The 12,169-nt window shown below is 37.2% G+C and overlaps 1 protein-coding gene across 1 annotated transcript; it reads left to right on the top strand.

Moving 5' to 3' along the window:
• The first annotated feature begins 899 nt into the window (after window positions 1-899).
• agpat5 (1-acylglycerol-3-phosphate O-acyltransferase 5 (lysophosphatidic acid acyltransferase, epsilon)) lies at window positions 900-11,580 on the top strand. Its single transcript, XM_056395426.1, has 8 exons — window positions 900-1,728; window positions 2,475-2,544; window positions 2,633-2,748; window positions 2,866-2,955; window positions 4,111-4,201; window positions 5,266-5,427; window positions 8,396-8,519; window positions 9,495-11,580. The coding sequence occupies exons 1-8, from the start codon at window positions 1,510-1,512 to the stop codon at window positions 9,718-9,720; spliced, it is 1,098 nt and encodes a 365-aa protein (XP_056251401.1). The 5' UTR covers window positions 900-1,509; the 3' UTR covers window positions 9,721-11,580.
• The last annotated feature ends 589 nt before the right edge of the window (window positions 11,581-12,169 follow it).

Below are 12,169 nucleotides of genomic sequence, written 5' to 3'. Positions count from 1 at the left end.
CTTTCGGAGCCAGTTCATTATGCCCCATAAAATAAATAATTATATCAGTATTTTATAACATGACTAATAGCATACTGGGCTACACCCTCTGTTAACTCCCCACCTTCAGTGCAAACATTACTAAACCATATCTAATTGTGTCAGATTGAATGACTTTACACAATTGAATTTATTTATGTGGTGTGACTTATTTGATGCTGTTGTGTTTTAGCATATTTTATGTGAGTCACCGGGCATCGCCTACTGTGGGTACAGGCTATGTCATGTTGAACACCCTCTAAATAGACATTGCATTTTACATAATATTTCCATGTTTGAATATTAAATGTAATGGAGCTCCTAATGATTAAAATAATGGAGCTCCAAGAAACCATTGATTGCTTTGAAGGTAGCTAAAAACATTCAAATATGTAAGGCACTAAAATCTGTTCCCTCTTATGTTCAAAAGTTAATTCTTGGGGAAAAAAAAATCTAATAATTTCAGGTCCACTTGCTAACTTTTTCCAGGCCTTTGAATTACATCTCATGTCTTCCTCAATGGAGGGATTTTGTTCAGTTGTCATGTTCATGGTTCAAACATATTCATACTTCACTGAGCTTTTTCTATGACAAAGGAGCAAAGGGCATCTGCTGAAGAAGATTGTGAAATGCGGTTGAAAGCTCTGGAAAATGCTTTTGAGTTTACCCTTTTTTTGTCAGTGTCTTCTGCTTTTTGAGATGAATGTTTTTGCACATGCTGCCAAATGAATATAAGAGAATAAAACATGCTAAAATAAATAAATAAATGAATGCTGTATGTACCTTTAACATTAGACTGCCCATTAGTCGGACTCTACTACGTCACTTGACCAATAAGCTTCGTCGATGTTACAAGGTGTCGTTACGTAGGGAGGCGTGTGTGACATTTGCTGCAAGAGGCTAGTTCACGAACAGCTAACCGGATGAAGACGAAGAAATATGGAAGGAAATAGAAAATATTTTGTCTTTTAATAACTGAGCTGACGTTAGGGTGAGACTTTGGTGTCGTATCCACATCAGAGGAGAGAGTTTATGTAAAATGTAGCGTTAGTTAAAACTTCCTCTGTGGTCAAACACGTTAGATAGTAGGCTAACGCTTTCTCTTAACTTGTACAGTAGATGCACGGAGTTAAGGTTGAGGTCGTTTCTGGTTTGCTGCACTGAGATGATGATGCTAATCGGATAACAGCCGTTAATTTCGTTTATTGCATCGCAGTATGGGTGACCGTTAGCGCTTAAACCAACTTGGCTAACTGCGTTTTACACACTAGGTTAATATTAGCTTTAGCCAGCTAGCTCCTCATTCCCCTCTTGCTGCAGCTTTCTCACTTTCTTATGCTGACTTGTCAGGACAGGTGTGCTGAAAGTAGGCCAGGTGTGGTGAGGGGTAGATAGTCTGTAACTTAGCCACAGTGCTCAGAGAGTGTGGTACCAAGTCCAGCAGTCTGCTTCAGGGATTTTTGTCAGTTTAGTGGAGCCAGAGGTGGGATCATGCTGCTCTCCTTGGTTGTGCACACATACTCGCTGCGGTACTGGTTTCCAGCCACGATCATGCTGGGGACAGCCCCGGCTTATCTGCTGTCATGGGGGGCTTGGCGTTTACTATCAACGGTCTTACCAGCGAGAGTGTATCACAGGCTGGACGACCGGCTGTACTCCATCTACCAGACTATGGTCCTCTTCTTCTTTGAAAACTACACAGGAGTTGAGGTGAGTGATCCTTCATGTACTGGAAGTAAACTTACAGAAAATGTGATTGTTAAAGAAATGGATGGGGATTTTTACTCACTAATGTCTAGTCTAAAAATAGAAATACAGCCACACAGTCATAAGTGACAGCTGTCTCTGACTTCCTGTTCCTGCAGGTTTTGAACTAGCAATGAATACTACATGTACACTCCACACATACCAGTTTGTTGAAAGTCTTAAAATAACAAAATGTAAATTGGAGCTAGAAAAACAGGGCTGATCAACAAGATGTTGATGAACCTGATGCTTAGCAAGAAAGTCTGCATTCTTTTGCCATGTCCTTGCCCCTCGTTTCACAGTCAGTATTTTTGTGCTTGAGGTTGTGCAGAAAAACAGAAGTGATAGTGTTGTAGCTGTTGTAATCATAGTCTCTGATATGGTGTTGTTTGTGTAGTAAACTGTCTGCTCTGTCCTCCAACTGCAGGCCACATGAGTGGATTGGAAGGGACTTTTCTTTTTTTTTCTTTTTTTTTTCAAATAAATCCTCTTGGGTTTATTGAAAAGCTGCAGTCTTTGCAGGTTTTGTTTTTGCAAAAAAAAAAAAGGCAAAATCAGTCTGAACTCGAACCAAATCCCTGACGCTATTTTAGTACTTATTAATCAAACAGAATAAATGTTTATCTCAATGTAGAATGACTTTGCAAATTGATGACTATCCCGGACATCTGTGTAATATCTTTAAATCGCATTTGTTCCTTTCTCTGTAGATTGTTATATATGGAGATATACCAAAGAACAAAGAGAATGTGATCTACCTGTCTAATCATCAATGTACAGGTAATATATTTGAATATGCAGTTGTAAAAAATTAGTCCACTATGAAGCACAGTGTAAATATCTAATCTATCAATGGCCTTCCTTGTAGCTGACTGGATCATTGCTGACATGCTTGCCATCCGGCAGAGTGCTATCGGTCATGTCAGATATGTCCTTAAAGATGGACTTAAGTGGCTTCCACTTTATGGATGGTATTTCTCTCAGGTAATGCAACTCTGTGAGTATTTGGATGTAATTTTGTAAATTACAGATGTACAGATGTAAACAAACATAAGTCACATTCCCCACTGCAGTTCCAATCAGATAATCTTTCTCTTTCAGCACGGAGGAATCTATGTGAAACGAAGTGCAAAGTTTAATGAACAAGCGATGAAGAAGAAGCTCCTCACTCAGACACAATCTGGAGCACCGGTGAGTACACTTCATAAATTAGCCTCTTGACTACATGCATATTTACTCTATGAGGTAGACATAATTTGAGCTACGTTCCCCAAATCAAGCTTATATTTAAACTTTCAAAACTTGAGTTCAGATTTTTCTCTCATGGTCTTCCAAAATTTTGTCTTCCAAAAAATTCCCTCTTGTCCTACTCGTAATTAGGACATTGACATTTATGAACAGAACATCATGAACTGAAATGGATAATTACACACTGGATCATGAAGGTCCCTTTACTGTGTGTGTTATTGTGTCGAAAGGGCTTGTTTTTAATCACTTTTTTGGATTAAACTGTGGGAGATTAGTGTTTTTCCCTCCCTGTGTGTGTGTGTGTGTGTGTGTGTGTGTGTGTGTGTGTGTGTGTGTGTGTGTGTGTGTGTGTGTGTGTGTGTGTGTGTCCTGGCGCCCCATACACTATGAAAAGCTTAAAAGTTTAAACATAATCAGATGTCACAAGGACAAAAAATCTGAAAATAAGGCTGAGCTTGGAAATAACCAGAAATATACTTGAAATAGATGTAATGATTTTAAATTATATGCATTTTTAATATTGACCCGATTTGATTGGAAAATAAATTGGTTAAATAAAGCTCAGCACTCACGTACCAGCTTATTCCAGTAATTCACAAATAAATTATGAAACACTTGATGAACTGCTGCATTGTTTCATCATTTGCAAAAGTGAGGATGTTATTATTGTTTCAAAAACCTTTATAGGCTCAATGTTTAGCTGATGATGAAAAATAATTATGCGAGCTTATATTCATACAGTTCTTGTGATAAAGTGAATTATCAGACGGGTACAACTTCCTGGTAATTGTTGACTTTCATTTCTGACATCATTGAAACTGAAAGAAAGAAATGATACAGTTTAAGACATAAGATTAGTTCACTAAAAACTCAGTTCACTAAAAACTCAGTTCATTAAAATCAAAACAGTTTTTTTTTTTTTTTTTAATTAATTATTTAGTTTTAAAAACTCTTATCTTGTTTTCTTTAGTAGAGGTTCAGCACAATGCTGTGGTTTCCATGTTTCTTCAAATTCTGTAAGTGTTTGAAATTACACTTTGGCCAGTGCAGGAAGAACCAAAAGTGAAGCTTCCATTTGTTGTGTTTTTGTCCCCACAGATGTACCTTGTCATCTTCCCAGAAGGAACTCGGTATAATCCAGAGCTCAAGAAAGTTATCGCAGACAGTCAGGCTTTTGCTACGAAAGAGGGTACTGGCATACAACAGCAATTTACTACTGTACTGCTGCATACTAATTCAACCTGTTCAGTCTGTAAAACATTGGACTATTTTTCTGGTGTTGAAGTTTTCAGTTTAAATTGTGCATCATTGGAATTATGTATTAAAACTCAGAACTTTTATAAAACAAAAGGCAGACACAGCAACGACCTCAAAAACTAATTACATTTTTTGGCATAGCGATTTATAGGTTGTTTTTTTGTTGTTGTTGTTGTACAGTACAGTTTTTAGGACAATTTTTTTTGCCCATTTCTTAAAGTATTGATTAATGGAGCTTTGTAAACATCAAAACTACCAAATTCATTCATATCTACACTGGATTACTGGTGTGGTGCCAGGCCCTGGTGAGCTTCCACCAAAACTGCTTATTAAATATTCAGCTGATGTTTTGAGGAATAAATGACTTGGCTGCTGGTCGATAAGAGAGAATTCAGTGCTCACTCACATTAGTGCAAGGAGTCTGTCATAAAGAGATGTCTCCTCTGGTTATTTTTGTCACATTAGGAAGTGAAATTAACTGATTTACAGGGTGCTTGTATTTGACTGCAGTGCACATTTCATTACAGCTTTATGATTTTTCATTCAATGCATTAGTTGTATCATCATGATTATTGTGATGCTTTTGTGCAGTATGGTGTTCACATCAGCTCACAAACTGTAACCATTCTGCAGAGATTAAGCCTATCTCTGGACCACAGCTCTGAATATCACCTTCCCCCATTAATCCAAATAAATCGCTCTGGAGAGCCGACATGTGCACATGACATTATCTGCTATTAGTGCGGTATTAGTGTGCAGAGGATGGTGCCACATCGACACAGGAAAAACAGACTGACCCAAACACAAGCATTCACATTGAATTACTGCTTCATAATGCATTTTATGTGTGTGTGTGTGTGTGTGTGTATGTATGTATGTATATATATATATATATATTTTAACACTTGCTATCAGCACTCATTTTTTATAGACTAATATGACATGCATCGTCATTACACTGTCAATGAACTTACATTTCTTATGTCCTTACCATAGGACTGGCTATTCTGAAGCACACGCTCACACCCAGGATGAAAGCGTCTCATATAGCCATCGTGACCATGAAGGGCCACCTGGATGCTGTCTATGACATCACAGTGGCCTACGAGGGAACGCTCGGTACCTCCGGTCAAAGAAGACCTGCACCATCAATGCCAGGTAAGCAGGCATCAGAGGATGGCCACAGACATTCAGCTTTTAGACCACATGTTCCCAAAAACAAAGCACACATCAGAACAATTTCTTCCATTTAACCTGGTCTTACAGAGTAATTTATATATCTAAATATTCTCTCTGAATGGGTAACAAATAAGTTAGTCAGGTCATTACAGCCCACAAGGTAGAAGGGTTCAAGCAACCGATCTCACTGGTGGGCTCCAGAATGATCTATTCTGCCCGCTCTCACAGTAGCAAACAGTGATGAGGTGAATACAACATCACAGGAACGCTTGTTAATACCAACTATAAATGCAAAAAGATAGATAAAGAACACATGGTAACCCGGGTGTAAACAGGGCCTATGAGAAGACCTTCAAGTGTCTAATGACCATATATACCTCAGGTCTGTTATTTTGTTTGTTTGGATCCATAGTAGCTGCTCTATTACATCAGCTCTCATTCCTGTAATCCATATTAGCGCTACAACCCTCTTATTTTCATCATCAATTAATCGTTCAATTATTCAGTTAATTACTTGTTTTATGAAACATCAGAAACACCCTAGAGCCTAAGATGACGCCATCAAAGGTCTTGTTTGTCTGACCAAAGGTCAAAATATTGAGTTTATACTTAAAGCAGCAAATTGATAGGTTTTCACAATAGTTACTGATTAGTTTTCTGTCAATCAGTTAATTGACTTGGCATTTGAAAAATTAAACCTGATAGCAATAATAAAAATGCATGTAAATACCAGTTATTAATGCAGTAGATGTGATTTGTCCATCACAGAGATACAAATGGCATTTTAGCACCAGGTATAAACACCATCACAGACTGTTAACTTACAGCGGCAGTTTCTATTTTCTGTTTATCAGCGCATCCAGAGTCTCGCAGGAGTTCTATTATCAATCCTGCAACATTGTGTACACTCCCTTAGTAATTAATCACATAGCAAACATCACCTATTAATGGCAGTGTCTTCCTGTAAACAGCATGACTCCATGTTTTGGAGTTTTTGATTATTCTGTGTTCCTGGCTGTTCGACAAGCTCTGTTTGAATGTTAAAAAAAAAAAACATCCCGTTTCAGTCAGGAATAAACATCAATGTGTTTCTAGCAAACAGAACAGAGAGAACAGAAAAGCATTCTTCTCATCACGCACTTCCTGGCACCATGTGGTGAAGGTGACTTTCGTGATTTCACACAGAGGTCTTAACTGTGAAATCATAATGGGGCATATCGATGCAAGATTCAAGCAATTTCCTCAACTCATTATTATACATATTAACAATCAATAGTCAGTCTATCATCAAAAACTGGCACAAAATAAAGTGCATGTGTTTCCATAATAACATTTTGAAACTACTGGTGTGGCCCTTGATCGCTGCAGATTCCAAGCTGATTCGGTATTTGAGCAATCAATTTAAAATATAATATGTAATTATAATTTATAATTATTAATACAAAATAATGTCTCCAAGTGAACACTTGATAAAACTCCATTTAGTTGCTTTTGAGCAAATGGACAGACAAGACCAGAATATTAAATGTAGCAAATTATGCAAATTAGGTTTTTCCATAATTTTTTTTTTTTTTTATCTTGAACAGGTGTAATTAATAAATTGTGTTATAGTTTAACAAGCTTTGTACTCAGGGAAATGCTTTTGGTTAGAAAAATTTTCATTCAATTCAGGATGGCATGTTAATTTGTTGGTGGCATTTCAGGACCAGTGCGTACTGCTCTTGTAAGTAAGTTCAGTTTTAAAATTCAGAGCCAGTAGTTGTCATGCTCTTGAACCTTGACTTCGTGCAAAGTAATCATGTTGAACAAATTTTGTTGGAGAAAACAAAAATAGAGACAGGAAAAAACAGGACTGTCTTCATTTTTGATAATAGAAGCTAAATGTTGCCAGGTCACAGAGTAGAAATGGTAATGAAACTTAACAATATGTGCCATCAAGTATTTCTTATCAGTGAATGAACTCCCTGCACCTCTCTTGGAGCTGTTTAGTTCCCTCTTTGTATGCAGACGTCTCCAGATGGTAAAGATTTCATCTCTCAGATTTTCAGCTCCACTAGAGTTTGTTTTTTAAAATCAGGAGGAATTGTTTGTCACTCCAGAGCGAAGAGTTGATTTCCTTCATCTCCTCCAGGTTGTTGTTTTTAAAGTGTGTTTTGGAACATTGTTCAGCTCAAGCACACATGACCTGCAGTGGAAGCTCAGCTTTCTTTTAGTAGGTTCACTGAGTTGCCAGTGTTCATTAAACTGGCACATATTGTGTCTGAAGGTCAATTTATATCCGTGCGGCAGCTGATGAAGGTGCGCTTTCTCCACCAGAGAAGCAATCTTTCGCTGCTGACTTCGATCAAGTTTCCTCTTTTGGCTGCAGTGCCAAGTTTCCTGATAATATTGCATGTTGTGGAAACAGGAACTTGAAGGTCTCTGGGGATAAACGTGTAGCCTTGAGCATTCACACTTGGTTACATTTTTATATCTGACCTTCTCAGACACTTTGGTTTTCTTTCTCTGCTTGCTGTCGTGACAGTTTGATTGGGTTTGAGACTGAAAACATTTCAACTTATTTACTGTAGAAAAATTTAACCGTATCATTAAACAAATGATATTTAATTAAAGATTTGAATACGTTATTTCATTTCCGATATTAGATTGGACTGTCTACATTGAAACTTGACTTAGACTTAGGACACAGTTTTTGAGCTGAGTTCATTCTCAGTTCTATATTTGCTCTTGGTTGAGAATCAGTTCTGTAACTATTGTGACCAACAAGTTGCTGTACCTCAGGGGTCTTTACTTTCTTGAATCAAAAGGGCTTGGCATCACAGCGTCATAGCAGCTCTACTCTATCACTGTCACCTCGTGTTGATTTTAAGTGCTTACTCTACGTGCCGTTTTTGCTGAAAGGCTTTTCCTGTTTTTGTTTAGTCTCTTTATTTTCTGTGTTTGACAGAATTCCTGTGTAAAGAATGTCCCCGTGTCCACATACACTTCGACCGTGTGGACATAAAGGAAATTCCTTCAGAGCCAGTGTTTTTCCGCAGGTGGCTGCACGAGCGGTTCGAAATCAAGGACCGGTAAGTGTGTGTGGGTGGAACAATTAATCATGTTGAAATTGCATGTTATCCAATCAATATATAAACTGCAGTGAGGTTTTTAAATGTTTTGCTTCCGAAAACCATCAGTTTTAAGTAGAGATATGTATCTTAGCTTCTGTTTGACTCATAGAAAACCTGAAAGTAATACAGTCTTCAGCTTATTCTGAAAATCTGATTATATGGATTTCCCTGTAGTGTAAAGCTGAATTAATCTAAGGATGAATTAATCTGGTTCATGTAGGTACAATAAATAAAAATGGTCATAATTCGGGGTAGCAGAATTTATATTAATATGTATGTGTATATGTATGAATGTACATTTACAAGAGAAAAATATCTGATGGGAAAGAAAAAATGTTCATTAAGCAAATACAACAAAATATAATATCAAATTGAGTCTGTCTGGCCCTTTCGGTCATTGTCAGTGGAGCAGCAGAGCCTTGTGTCTTCAGTGTCTAAAAACTGACAGGTTGAGAAAATCTTAATTTTAACTTTTCGTTTGCAGAAACTCATAAGTAACATAAGTGACATAAGGTGGTTGTGTTCTAGATATTAATTTCAATAACATTATAGTTGACTTATTTCATTACAAGTTTCCCAAGTGTTTTTTAATTACCAATAAAAGTTAAAGTAATTGGAGCTGAAATGGTTGCTGGGAGAATTGGCAACTACTTTAATGCACTTTTTTAAGCAAAAATGCTTCTTAAATGTAACTTTGTGAGAAATTACTATCAATAAAATGATCAGCAGATTAATGATCAATGAAAATAATTATTAGTTGCATCCTTAAAATCAATTCCCATGTGAGGCATGACAGAAAAAAATATTTGACAATATCAGCCAAGCCAAAAAATATATGATTTGGTGCTGATGTGTGTTTGATTTTTTTTTTTTTTACTCCCTGTGTATTTCTAAGACGGACTGAATTCCTAAGAATTGTCTCTGTTTTCAAAGGCTGCTGACGGATTTCTACGAGTCGGAGGATCCAGAGAAAATTCGCAAATTCCCCGGGGAAGGCAAACCATCTCCGCTGAACCTCTCGAAAACCCTCCCATCGGTGATAATTTTGGGGGGACTGACACTGCCATTACTGCTGACAGAGAACGGCAGGAAACTGTACGTGAGAACCTGGGTGTACGGGACACTGCTGGGCTGGCTGTGGGTGAACTTTTTTCCTTAACGAACGGGGAAGAGGCTGAGATGCACAAAAAGACATGGAGAGACGGTGCCATTTTTCTGTATCGCAACAACACAAGCTGTGTTCCAGATGCAGACCAGTATCTGATGAGAGGCTCAGAGATTTATCACCACACGTCTGGCTCACTGTTGACCTTGAGCTGAAAGCTGAGCAGAAATACGGAGAAATGTGAAAAATGAAAGCTCTTTGTGCTACCTGCTCCCCTAGCGTTATTTGGATTTACAGCTTGAAATTATGAGTGGATTTTTTGAAAAGTATTAGGTTTATCAAAACCCCTCTCTCTATTATGAAATAAAGATTACTGCATACTTCTCTAAAGATAAATTTCCCCCCAAAAAAATAACTTTCCCCCTTCATCAGATTTAGCCAAATTAGTATTCTTGCATGCTCACTTTTTCATCAGACATTGGCCAGTTTTAAAGCTTTAAAAATTTATTTTTGACAACAAAGTGTGCTGAGTACTCTCAAAACACATTTAATCATGATGGTCAGCTATTATATGTAACTGACGCAGTGCACTAGCCAACTAATAATGAATCATTAATTATAAAATGCACTGACTCATTGACTTCGGTTGTAATGTCTGTTTTTTTTTATTTTTTATGCCAAGTCCATGTAATGAGAGTTATGCACTTTGCTCATTTAAAGTGATGTTTTTACATTAGTAGAACAAAATAAATGGCATGCAGTCCTCTGTAGGGGCACATAACCATGACACCAGCTTCACTGTTTACCAGAAATATTCATACTGACATGACTTTGTTTTGTATCGATAATGAATGTAGCTGTAAAAACATGTTCATTTATGCATATTTGAAAAGGTACTTTTTAAAAAAATTTCTGACATCCATTAATATCCTTAAAAAATATATAAATCTAGTGTACATTTTTGAACAAGTCCTTCTCACTGAACACTGTCAGATGCCACAGTGAGCTCATATAGAGGAATGCATGTGCAAAATAAAAATGTTCTACCACTGTAAAATAATACTTAACACCTTAAAATGTCAGTCATTGCCAAAACCAGGTGTATTTTTTATTTTTTTGGCCTAAAACATTATAATTCCATTTTTATTATGGTTTATTCATAATTCCATAACTTTTATATGCATTTGTTACTTCTAATACCGTGTTACAGCTCACTTGAAAGTATCTACCAAGCAAAAAGCTGACAAAGCCATGTTAACAGTATATCACAGGTTCCTGTGCACTCAAAGCCATTTGTAATATAAACATCACTGTATTGTGAAATGCACTGTGTTGTCCATTGTCGTCGTTTACTGTAATGAAATCATAGCATTTTTCCATGAGTCATTTTACATATTTGCTGTCTCGTCGTCCTCCTAGTTAGTCAGTCTGTAATATATGTTTTCCTCATGTGGATTGTCCAGTAAATCTCATGGTTTTTACATGTCGCTCCAATACCTCACTTGAATAATCCTTCCTTGTTCTTAAATGACCCTTGTCAGCCATTTTATAGTCATTTTTATCCTGACAAGATCAGACTGTAACTCATCAGGAAATTCTATGTAGACAGTATTTCAATGCCAACTGTTTTTGGAAATGTGTGCCTTCTCTCTGGAGGAGTTGGTCCTCAGCCCTCCCACAGAGGGCCACACTGGCTCTTTATCCAGCAGGTGACTGCATGGAGGCACTCTGCTGGAGCTGCTGCTCACTGCAGTTTGTGGTCACATTGTCTACAGTTCATAGTGGCTTATTTTGCTCTGAGAATGCATTGATTTACACTTTTTGAGGATTATTATTAAACGATGAAACCTTTAATGTATGTAAGTTCTGGAAATGGGGGGTCAGAGTGAAATAAAGTGGTTTTCTTTGGGGAGAGTCAAGTTGTCTGTTGTCTCACTGTCCTGAGCACATGATTATTGATGATGATATGGTCTTGTACTCAGTCACAGGCACAGATATTACAGATGCAAAAATATATACTGGTAGTATATTAATATATGCTACCAGTGTAATGTTTTACTATTAGAATTATTCATACATTTTAAATTAGGGTGATTCTGCAACAAGCATTTAGTAGTCTTTGCAGGATCCTCATTTTAAACAATCCCATAATCCACAATAGACTAAGTTTAAAAATTCATGCCCATGGGGCCATTTTTTGTATTTAAGCTTGAGATGCCAGAGGGACAGCTCATGGCCAGTATAAAAAAAATTATCTTTTGGGCCCATATTGACCACCCACCTCCACCCACTGCTCTCCGTGCATTGTGTATGCAACATATCGCCTCCATGTTCACGGTAAGTATAGTGGACACAGCAGACTACACATGTCAAGATTATTAATTGATATAGGACCTGCCTTTGTTTCAGTTGTCTGTTGAATAATAGTTAATATTCACTAACAAATTTATAATTGAACATAATTACTCAAATGAATTGATGTGTTGCCCGGTTGCTATGAATT

Source organism: Seriola aureovittata, chromosome 14 (genome assembly GCF_021018895.1).
Source record: "Seriola aureovittata isolate HTS-2021-v1 ecotype China chromosome 14, ASM2101889v1, whole genome shotgun sequence".
Taxonomy (NCBI): Eukaryota; Metazoa; Chordata; class Actinopteri; order Carangiformes; family Carangidae; genus Seriola; species Seriola aureovittata.
Note: the sequence above shows the minus strand (reverse complement) of the source record. Positions and strands in the feature narration are given on the sequence as shown.